Source organism: Verticillium nonalfalfae (assembly GCF_003724135.2).
Source record: "Verticillium nonalfalfae strain VnAa140/NRRL 66861 chromosome Unknown scaffold_277, whole genome shotgun sequence".
NCBI classification, from domain to species: domain Eukaryota; kingdom Fungi; phylum Ascomycota; class Sordariomycetes; order Glomerellales; family Plectosphaerellaceae; genus Verticillium; species Verticillium nonalfalfae.
In genome coordinates, this window is record NW_021167502.1 from 1 (window position 1) to 11,181 (window position 11,181).

An 11,181-nucleotide genomic window follows, 5' to 3' on the forward strand; every position below is an offset into this window, starting at 1 on the left:
AGTGACTTACTTAAAACGGTACTAGCGTACTATTTCGGAAGTACCTCTAAGCCCCTAGTTCTTTACCTAATTAAGAAAATAGTTAGAGACGGTTAGATTAAGGGTTTTCCTTTTTATATCGAGCTTTAACCTTCTCTTCTAATCGTAAATTATAACTAAATCTATTAATTCTATACCTCTACTATATAAATTTCTATATATCTATTATAGAATCGAACCCTTTAATTATTAATAACGATATAGTTAAAATCGCTTCTATACTTAAGCGAAATATCCTCGATCTCGACGAAATTAACTTATTTAATAGTAATAAAGATACCTCTTCGTAAATAGAATCCGAATCTCTCTTTTATATATAAGAAGATTTAAATATTAATTAAATTAAAGGGTAGAAGGGTCGTTTTATATAATACTTAGAGGCTATAAAGCTCTTCCTTAAACGCTTTAAGTATTTAGTAATATAAAAAAGACTCTTTATAATAAATAATAAGTATATTACTCTTAAGGCTATATTCGAGGAAATCTTACCCGATTTATAGTTAATATTCCTTATATTAAATATTACTTTATAAATACTCTCTATAAAATATAATAATCTTTATATTAAATATCGGAAGATTCTATAATTTATAGAGACTTTTAGAATAACTTATAATAATAAGATAGATTAAATATTAACCTTTAAATAAAATTAAGAAACCTTCGAGAGATAGAATAATTATATAGCCTAAGTATAACTTTAAGGCTTCTTTTATATCGACTCTCTAATAAAAGAGATATAGCTTTATATATATATAATAAGCGAGGATATTATAGAGGTTTAAGATTATTATTAATAATAGCCTTTAAGCGACGAGAATATAGTTAAAGGGTAGGGAAAGAGGTAGCGGATCGAGAAGCCGAGTAAGATATAGGATCTAAGCTATAATATAAAGACTCCTACTCTAAAGGTCGATCTTTCTAGCTTTAATTTACCCTCTTCGGCCTTTTTACTCTCCTCGTAGTATTAATAGGCTAAGGCTTAACTTTTAATAATATAGGGCTAGATAATAGCTATTTAAGTAATTCGGGAGGGCCTCGATAGGTTTATAGCTCCTAAAAGCGAAGTAATAATAGGGTAAGTACTATTTACCTATAAACGGCTATTTAATTAATATCTCGGATTTAAAGGTCTTTTAAAAGTAAAGGAATACTTCTTTAATAATCCTCTTAAGGCCTCTACCTTTAATTACTTATTATAAGGCTCTTAATTACTATTTCTATAAAGAATAAATATAATAAGTAATATAAATAGTAAATAAGTTAATATAGAAAAAGGGATTAATTTAATAAAAGAAGTAATTTAATATTTAAATATAGATTTTAGTTTATATAGTTAATAATATTAATTATATATAGTATAGCTTAGAATCGATTTAAGTATTTTAATTAATTAAAGACTTATTCTTTTAATTTCTAAATAGAATTATTATTTAATATTTTAATTCTAAGCTTTATTTATTTCTAATTTAATATTATATTTTCTCTTTTACCCTCTATAATACTTCTTCTATATTTATTTAATATTTATAATAAATTTAATACCTTCTAAATTATCCTCTTTATTTTATTATTATTATAAGAAATTCTAAAGACCTATTAAAGTATATATAACGTTAATTTACGTCTTAAATAAGTATTCTAAAAGTCCTTTCTTTAATATAGTAAATATATACTTTAGGATATTAAAAACCTATTTAACGATAGCTTAAAAGTATATATAGATATAATTATACTTATCCTCTATTAATAAGCTATTTTAATTAATATTTTCGAAGTCTCTAAAATAATATTAATATTCTCCGAATAGTATAATAAACCCTCGAAGGTCTTATATAAACTTATTATCTATAAAATAGAAATAGCCTTTAAGTACTTAGAATAACTTTATTAAAGCTTATATTAGAAGGGTAGAATTATTTATTAACCCTTTTATATTTATTAAAATATAATTAAACGTAAAGTCGAATTTTATTATAGCGAGTATATTCTAAGATATCCCTTTTTTCCTATTAAAGAATCTCTTTTAAGAGGAGGCCTCTATAAAGGCCGATATATAAGTTCTATTAATAGCTCTAATATAGCTATTAAATTAATAATATTATAGATTTAACTTAATAAATTTATTAAAGAAATCGTCGATAGGAAGCTTTATAACTTTAATATAGAGTTTATATAATATTTATAATATTTTATTAAATATCTTTAGAATATAGCTTTAAAGGACTTTTAATAGACTTTCTATTACTTTTTACGTTACTATATAGTTAACGATATATAGAAAAATTAATAGCTTCTATTCTATTAATTAATATTAAGAGCCTTAAATAATATATTAAGCTCGTATTTAGCTCGTAAATACTTAGAATTCTAGCTTTAAGATACGAAATATATTAATAAAAGTATAATCTAAGCCCTTTAATTAAACTATTACGAGCTATTATATTAAATATATTTACTCTAGTACTTATTAGTATAAGGCCTCTTAATAGAACTATAGAGGAGGCGAGAGGAGGTCGATAATAAAAGGTAGAATTAATATAATGACTTCGTCGATTTTATCGTTAATCCTAAACGATTTAGATTCTTCTATTAATAATTAAGATACCTCTATTTTAGTATATATTAGCCTAAAAATAGGTATCTTTTTAGTATTAAGAGGGTGCTTTAAATAATTAATATTAAATTATAAATCCCTTCTTATTTAGGGAAGGTCTAAATAAACTAGGGTACCTTATTAGCGTAGTATATTTATTATATAATATTCGGTTAAATATTAGCCTACCGTTTATTTAATATAAAACGCCTATTAAATTAGGTAAAGCGTTATAGGCACGGGCTATATTCTATATAGGTTAATGATCTTTTAGCACTAAATGCTCGAGACGATCAGGGCCTAAGGGGGGCGAGACAACTCGGTCCAGAAGCACGAGGAGGCGACAGACGGAATGCTGACCGTGGCCTAGCTCTTAAAATGGATCACGTCGACAGTCTTGGTACAGTCAAGGCGGTGAACTGGTTGTGGTCGCGGAGAAACGTCAACAAGAGAGAACAACATACATTCCCCAGGCTACAGGCTCAGGTGATACAGCGCGCACAATCGAAGGCTGTGGGGCGTGCCGATGGCATGTCTCGAGGCAGCGGCCAGCTATTGATGCGAAGAAGACGACGTCACGGGCGTCTGTTGCTTGGCAAGGCCGTCCGATTTTGATTCGACATGTTTGTTATGCTGTCGAGATAACTCTCTTTTTTACTGGAACGATGCTGGCAGGGCCGCCCATGACGACCCGGTCGTGTCAGTTCATGCATGCATCATCTGCGTGGGACAAACGCATGGGCCTGGTGAGAGGCCGCATACGATGTCTTTGGTGGGGAAGAGCAGCATGAACTGGCGGAGAGATGGGCGAGCTTGCTGTAGGTAGGTAGGTAGGTAGGTAGGTAAGTAGGTAAGGTAAGTAAGGTAGTTAGGCACCATGGTGAGAGGCAATGTGCCTCCAGCCGAGTAAGCAATGCCTTGGAAGGTGTACTCGCACCTTGTGTGCTCACAGCTTGTGTTAGGTACTCACAGCTTGTGTACTCGCGCCTTGCCAATTGGGCACGGACGAGATGGTGCACCTTAGGTTCTCAGGTACGTACCCTTCGGGTCGTTCAGGAACCGCGGGTGGGCCCTGGAGCTACCGTCAACTGGCCCGTGCATTACCTCGACAACTGAGCAGCAGCAAACAAGCAGGACCCCCAAATTATCTGGACGCGTGAACAAATCAGATTGGGAAGCCCGGGCCAGGTCTGCCACTTTCATCCTTCTCCCCCAGGCTCTCGTCTCGATTTGGTCCCAGCAGACCAGCTATCCTCAGGTTCAGCTCCCGGCGACGTCTCGACTTTTTGGGCCCTCGAACGGCTCCGCATTCCTCTCGCCTGCGATCGTTGTCTTCTCTTTCTCAACTCCAACAAGAGACGCCACACGCACTCTTTTCTCCGCCATCGTCAACCTCAACTTGGCCACCCACCCCCCCTCCTCCACTCGTCCCCCGACCGAGTCCACCGAGTCAACAAACACCTTACTTCAGCCGTTAAGACATCACTCCTCTTGCCAATTTGAGGTGTTTATGCAATGTCAGGCAACACGCTGAGAGGCACGCCCAATCGCGGCCAGAGCCGCCCAGGCATTCCCTTTGCCACCAGCCCGGGTCCCGGTTCCTCGTCCAGCATCCCCCGCCCCGTGCTGGAAACCCACCCATCTACCACTGCCAGTGACTCCGGTGCTGCCCCTGCTGGTGGTGCTGGTGGTGCCGCCTCTGCTGTCAGCGCGAGTCGACAGAAGCAGATCAAGAGAGATGATGTAGGTTTTGGCTTTCCCCCTCCTCTTTACTCCCCCATATACGCCAAAGCGAACGAGACCAAGTCGAGGTCCCAGTGAGAAATAAGACCGCTTCACACCCTCAAGCCGACTCGGCCTGCGATGGGCTTCACTTACCACGAGCTCGAAAGAGCCAGCCGCCTGGACATGACGGATACTGACTTTTACATCAAGGCCATCCGCCGCAAGATGGAGAGCGACCTCTCCAAGAAGAAGCACCTCAGTGGCCGCGCCCGCCACACCCGAAAGGCGCCTCCCGGCACCGTCCTCGCCCTCAAGCCGAGTCCCGCCCTGCAGATTAAGCCTGGTACGACCGTCGCCGAGGCGGCCCAGCTCATGGCGGCCAAGCGCGAGGACTGTGTTCTCGTCACCGACGACGACGACAGAATCTCGGGTATCTTCACTGCCAAGGATCTGGCCTTCCGCGTCGTAGGCGCCGGCATGAAGCCAACCCACATTACGATTGCCGAGATCATGACCAAGAACCCCCTCTGCGCCCGCACCGACACGAGCGCCACCGATGCTCTCGATCTCATGGTGCGCAAGGGTTTCCGCCACTTGCCCGTCATGGACGAGAACCAGGATATTTCCGGTATCCTCGACATTACAAAGTGCTTCTACGACGCCATGGAGAAGCTCGAGCGCGCCTATTCCTCTTCGAGACGCCTCTACGATGCCCTTGAGGGTGTCCAGTCCGAGCTCGGCTCCAGTCAGCCCCAGCAGATCATTCAGTACGTCGAGGCGCTGCGCTCCAAGATGTCTGGCCCGACCCTCGAGTCTGTCCTCAACGGCACCCCGCCCACGACTGTCAGCGTCAGGACTTCGGTTCGCGAGGCTGCCCAGCTGATGAAAGAGAACCGCACAACCGCTGTGCTGGTGCAGGACCAGGGGGCCATCACCGGCATTTTCACGAGCAAGGATGTCGTGCTGCGTGTCATTGCCGTCGGCCTCGACCCCGCCACATGCAGCGTCGTTCGCGTCATGACGCCTCACCCCGATTTCGCGTCCATGGACATGAGCATCCAGGCCGCCCTGCGCAAGATGCATGGTATGTGGAATCCATGGTGCATACTAGCTAGCTAGGAACCATGTACTGACAGACCCTAGACGGACACTACCTCAATCTCCCCGTCATGAACGACGGCGGCGAGATCGTGGGCATGGTTGACGTGCTCAAGCTCACCTATGCAACACTCGAGCAGATCAACACCATGGCGACCGGCGACAACGAGGGTCCTGCCTGGAACAAGTTCTGGCTGTCGCTTGATAACGAGTCCGAGTCGATGGTCTCGGGCGAGGGCAGCCACCACCACACGAACCTCGGCTCCCGCATCATGTCACCCGATCACACGCGCGAGCGCATCGGCGACAGCGTCGCACCTGGCGACTCGGCCTCGCACGTGGGCGTCGAGTCCCCCCCGCACTCGGAGTTTATCCCCGCCGACAGCATCGCGCCGCAGTCGCCCGCCGAGCTGCCCTTCCCCTTCAAGTTCAAGGCGCCCTCGGGCCGCGTCCACAGGCTGCAGGTCATCGCCTCGCAGGGCGTGGCCGCCATGGTCGCCAACGTTGTTGCCAAGCTCGGTGCCGAAGCTGAAGCCATCGGTGGCGCCCCGACGACCGATGACGATGGCAAGATCAGCGGCGGTTTCGCGCTCAGCTACCTCGATGACGAGGGTGACTCGGTGTCGATTACTACTGACAACGATCTCCTCGAATCCATCCTCCTGGCACGCCAGGGCCACCGCGAAAAGGTCGACCTCTTCGTTCACGACCCAGAGAAGCCTCCTGTCGCCGTGGCACCGACGCCTGTGGAGCCCGTCATTCCCACGCCCGCCACGTCCACGGCCTCTGGACTTCGTGAGCGAAGGAAAGCCCACGATGACGAGGACGACGACGAGGAGGAGGAGGAAGACGAGTCTCCCAGCCGCCGCTCCCGTCGTTCCCGCCACGCTGCGCCCCAGCAGGAGCAGCTCATCCAGGGCGTGCCCAACGATCTGCTGCTTCCTGGTGCTATCGTGACGCTTGCCGTCGTCATTGTTGGTGTCTTCACCATCTCCAGGATCACCAGCAGATAGAGAGTGTATACATGGGAGAGAGAGAGAGATTGGGCCCCGTTGCGTCATGATGTGATGAGGCGTACATACTGTATTCAGAAACGCTTGTCTTCGTAGACTGTTGAGTACCCCATATTGTTGTTAATACCACACTGCACCTTGTCTTTTTGCGTCGACATTGTCAGGCCGGTTAGGTCTTTTTCAAATGAAGCCTCTGGCATTCGTATGATGTGCCCAAACCTTCACGGATGCGAGCCCATGCCTCGCCGAGGCCAAGCCAATTCTTCAGTTCATTGACAATCCGAATGCCATCAACGCCCTTGGAGCTATTGAAGCGACCATCATGAACGTGTGCTCAGGGGTCTGCGTTGATGCATTACCTAAGCATGGCCCATGCACCACGACATGCGGCTTTGGTGGACCGCGACCTCTGCAGCTCCAAAAAATGTTCCCGTGTATGGCACTGACAACGTGAACCACTGGACAATTGTCAACCCAGCAGCCCGCCATCATGTTCAGTCGAGCGATAGCCCGTCGGCAAGGTATTCACGACCTCCTGGTACCTCAACCATCCTCCCACTGACCCAATGCAGCCCGACAGGCCCTGGCCGCCCCCCTCCTCCTCCGACCATGCACCGCCCGCTTCATCTCCCAAGACACTCCCTCTGGCCTGACTGCCGAAGTCCTCGAGTCCCTGACGACAGCAGCCGCCCTCGACCAGGTCCCCAGCACCGCTGACGCCGCCAACACCCAGAACCAGCGCCGCGTGCCCTCGGCGACGAGCAGCGCCGTGCCCGAGTCGTGGAAGGAGTACCGCCGCGCCCAGAACCTCACCAAGACGATCGGCTCCGAAGTCAAGTCGGCCTACATCCCGTCCGAGCTGGTGACGAACCCGCCGCACCCGCGCGACATTACGCTCGAGCTCCTCATGGCCTCGCAGACGCACATGGGCCACCACCGCTCGCGCTGGAACCCGGCCAACTCGCGCTACATCTACGGCGTGCGCGACAACGTCCACGTCATCAGCCTCGAGACGACGGCCTCGCACCTGCGCCGCGCCGCCCGCGTCGTCGAGGAGGTCGCCTTCCACGGCGGTCTCGTGCTCTTCGTCGGCACCCGCCCGGGCCAGATGGACATTGTCACCAAGGCGGCCGGCCGCGCCGGCGGCTGCCACCTCTACACCAAGTGGACGCCCGGCGCCATTACGAACCGCGACTTTATCCTGCGCGACCGCGAGGTCGTCTTCCTCGACGAGCACGACAAGCCCGTGCCTGGCTTTGACGGACACGTCATGGATCGGAGGCCCATGGTGCCTGATCTCGTCGTGTGCCTCAACCCGATGGAGAACAAGACGTTGCTGAACGAGTGTGGCCTGGCGACGATCCCGACGATTGGCATCATCGACACGGATGCGGATCCTACGTGGGTCACGTACGCTATCCCGGCCAACGACGACAGGTGCGTTTTCTGCGTCTTACCGTGCTACATGACTTTCTCCAAGGGGGAACATCATTTGCTGACCCATCTACGTGCAGTCTTCGATCGACCAGCCTCATTGGTGGCATTCTCGGACGCGCTGGGCAGGAGGGCCAGAAGCGGCGCAAGGAAGCCGCGGCCGCGGGCCAGGTGTCGTGGGACAACCCCGTCGAGGTGCAGCGGTACATGACCAAGACGCGCGAGGCGTACAAGGCCGCCAAGGCTGTCTGGCAAGAAGACATGAAGGCGATGCAGGAGAGCAAGAATGGAAACGCCGACAGGCTGCTGGCCCTGAAGCGGACACCAACAAGCGAGTCGTCGCGGGCCAGCGTCATGGACCTGTAGATGTGGGCTACGTGAGGGGGGGGCGGACCTCAGGGTTCTGGCGGACGACGTATAGAACATGTACACCTTGTAAGAATAAATGTATACCTTTCTGAGGCCAACATAATCATGACAAAGACTTGTCGAGTACAGATCCTGATTGTGTTTCGGTTCGCTTTCCTTGATGGACCGGTAGTTGCATACCTATGCTAAATGCAGATGCTAATATGCAATGTCAAAATAGTCGCCAATCCACCTGAAAGAGCCTCATGTTGAAAAGTGCGCGCCTGCGCATTTCCCCTCACCGACAGGCCGTGCCGAGCATCATCACGAACGAACATTTCAGAACAGCCAGCCCAAGCCCGCCTGCCGACGCGCCAAGTCAGGCCTTCGTGCATAAATCCAGCTTCTTGCATCATCGACAAGTTTGGGCCCCGGCCGGAAAAAATAGCCTGAGGGCGACCAGGAAAAAGGGGGGCGGGTGTCCTACCAGTGAGAGCAACCCACATACTTGGTAGGGCTTCCTGTAGCCTTTCTTTGTAGCCCCTTTATTAATGGGATCCCTGTTTGCCGTGGTCCCTGAGATGCCCCTATTCCCGCCTGTTTGCTAGCAGATGAGATGGGGGCGATCAGACAAGACGGGACAGCAAGCAAGTCTGAGGACGGGTTACATTTTGTCTCATGCTGTGCATGGCCAGTTCACCCGTGAGATATATGCTGACTCTACTATTCATTGACAGCATAAGTCTTCAGGTGACGCTACCTCAGAACCCCTATTTCAGCATTCTCATCCCCCGCCCAGGCCCTGAAAAGAGCCGCCAAACATCGCCAACATGCCGGCCATGTTGGACGATCCAGACAGCCCGACCATTTACAGGGTCTCAGGGGCAACACCATTCCCGGAGCCCGGCTCGTCAGATCTCCCCTCTGAGATTGTGCCCCGTCAAGTGACGCTCCGTGACGGTCGCACCGCTGCGACGATGATGCCCTTCGCTTCTCGAGACCAGGTTCCCAAGTCTCTCCTCGGCTATCTCGCTGATCAGCTGAACAAGGAAATTGAGGGCGGCGATACTTATCCCATGACGGAACCCATGACGCACGAAAAGTTTGCGTCCTACTGGTTTCAAAACTTCGGCGCCCTCATGCTCCTTGGAAACATCGAGCAGCCGTCCGACCTGGCTGATCTGCCCGAGGCTTCTACGGGCGACTGGTCCAAGACGTGCCTCGGCAGCTTCTACATCAAGCCCAACTATCCAGGCCGCAGCTCGCACGTGTGCAACGCCGGCTTCCTCGTCACGGACGCGAGTCGTGGGCGTGGCGTAGGCCGGCTCATGGGCGAGTGTTATCTCGACTGGGCCCCGAAACTGGGCTACACCTACAGCGTCTTTAATCTGGTCTACGAGACCAACGTTGCTTCGTGCAAGATTTGGGATGCTCTCGGCTTCAAGCGCATCGGCCGCGTCAAAGGCTGTGGCGACCTGCGCTCCTATCCGGGCCAGCTGGTTGACGCCATCATCTACGGGCGCGACCTCGTCCCTGGCGAGTTTCCCGAGGATCTCGCCGGGGTTGAACGGTTCGACAAGATTAAATTCTATCTCAAGTACAACAAGTATCCTGTCGGCGCCGATCGCCACGAGAAGAGCCGCCTGCGCAGCGCTGCGACGCACTATCGCCTTGTCGCCGGCGACAGGCTGATGCTCAAGGACAAAGAGGTCATCCCTGACCCCCGCCGCCAGTACGAGATTGCCCGTGACGTTCACGTCGCGGCGCACGGCGGCATCAACAAGACGACGGCCACCATCGCCGAACGCTACCATTGGTCTCGCATCAAGGAGACCGTCAGCGACGTGATCCGCAACTGCGTCAAGTGCAAGGAGCTCGGCAAGGCGCCCGTCGCAGCCAACGGCGGTAGCGGTAGCAGCGGCACCGCCCGCAACCGAGCTGCGCCCGCTGATGCTGTCTCTCCCGTCTCCCCCGCGGCGCCCTCTGGCCCTCCGTCTTCGCTGTCTGCGGCGCCCCCTTCTGCCCCTGATGAGCTCGCCGCCATCGCCGACTCAGCCGTAGCAGCCTATCGGTATCCCTCCCCCGACGGCGGCGTTCACCCCTCCCAAACTCTCCGTGATCCCTCCGTTTCGCCTCTGCCGCCGACGCACGGGCACAACCCGATGCTGCAAGATAGCCCACGGCATCATGACGCGCACGCGTACCAGCCTATCGACCCGCGCATCATAGCGTCACCGCACCACCATGGCCACCATCACCATCACCATCACCATGAGCACGAGCACGACCACGACCCCGAGACGGATCCATACGCGTATCAGACGGAGACCGACTTCCAGGCCCTGCTGAACGCGACGGCCGGGGAGGATGAGAGACACGCCGAGGTGGATGATGCCGCCGCCCGACGAGAGGCCGAGGCCGTCGATCGAGACCTGGATATGTTGATCGAGCAAGGAGACGAGGACGAGACCATGTCCGGGGTGGGCAGGGGCGAGGACGACGACGTCCAGGGGCCGGTGACGCTGGATGTCACTGCCGAGGAGGCAAAGGTCAAAGCGATCTATGCATTGAGCTATGCTGATGGTTGATTACCGATGGATGTAAGGAGTCATGGGATTAGCGTTGTGGTCTTTTGTAACTGTTCTCTTCCTCATCCAAGTAGGAGGTTTGGAGATATTCAGGAAGCTACAGTCTGATTGATGAGTGCTTTTAGCTACCATCCTACGGAACAATATCCTGGGGCCGCTGCTGCTTTGGGAGTAGCGCAGTCAGAGCAAATCTCCGTTCAGGCTTGACACCAATGGTAAAATAATTCCCTGGTGGGCTACGATGCCTGAGTTAGCAAAATGAAAAACATACAACACCAGGTATTTGCCGGTGGTCACCCACCCGACTACTGATCCGGCCCTTACTGGTTTATCGATGGGA

At 50.2% G+C, this 11,181-nt stretch overlaps 3 protein-coding genes across 3 annotated transcripts; all 3 read left to right on the forward strand.

Annotated features, from left to right (window-relative positions):
* Window positions 1-4,150: 4,150 nt before the first annotated feature.
* D7B24_004760 (uncharacterized protein) lies at window positions 4,151-6,471 on the forward strand (the record flags this gene model as incomplete). Its single annotated transcript, XM_028638925.1, has 3 exons — window positions 4,151-4,378; window positions 4,484-5,444; window positions 5,504-6,471. 3 exons carry the CDS (start codon window positions 4,151-4,153, stop codon window positions 6,469-6,471), a joined length of 2,157 nt encoding a protein of 718 aa, XP_028490146.1.
* Window positions 6,472-6,961: 490 nt separating this feature from the next.
* On the forward strand, window positions 6,962-8,271 carry MRP4 (37S ribosomal protein, mitochondrial; the record flags this gene model as incomplete). Its single annotated transcript, XM_028638926.1, has 3 exons — window positions 6,962-7,009; window positions 7,052-7,908; window positions 7,986-8,271. 3 exons carry the CDS (start codon window positions 6,962-6,964, stop codon window positions 8,269-8,271), a joined length of 1,191 nt encoding a protein of 396 aa, XP_028490147.1.
* Window positions 8,272-9,083: 812 nt separating this feature from the next.
* D7B24_004762 (uncharacterized protein) lies at window positions 9,084-10,841 on the forward strand (the record flags this gene model as incomplete). The annotated part of the gene is made up of 1 exon (XM_028638927.1): window positions 9,084-10,841. One exon carries the CDS (start codon window positions 9,084-9,086, stop codon window positions 10,839-10,841), a length of 1,758 nt encoding a protein of 585 aa, XP_028490148.1.
* Between the last annotated feature and the right edge of the window lie 340 nt (window positions 10,842-11,181).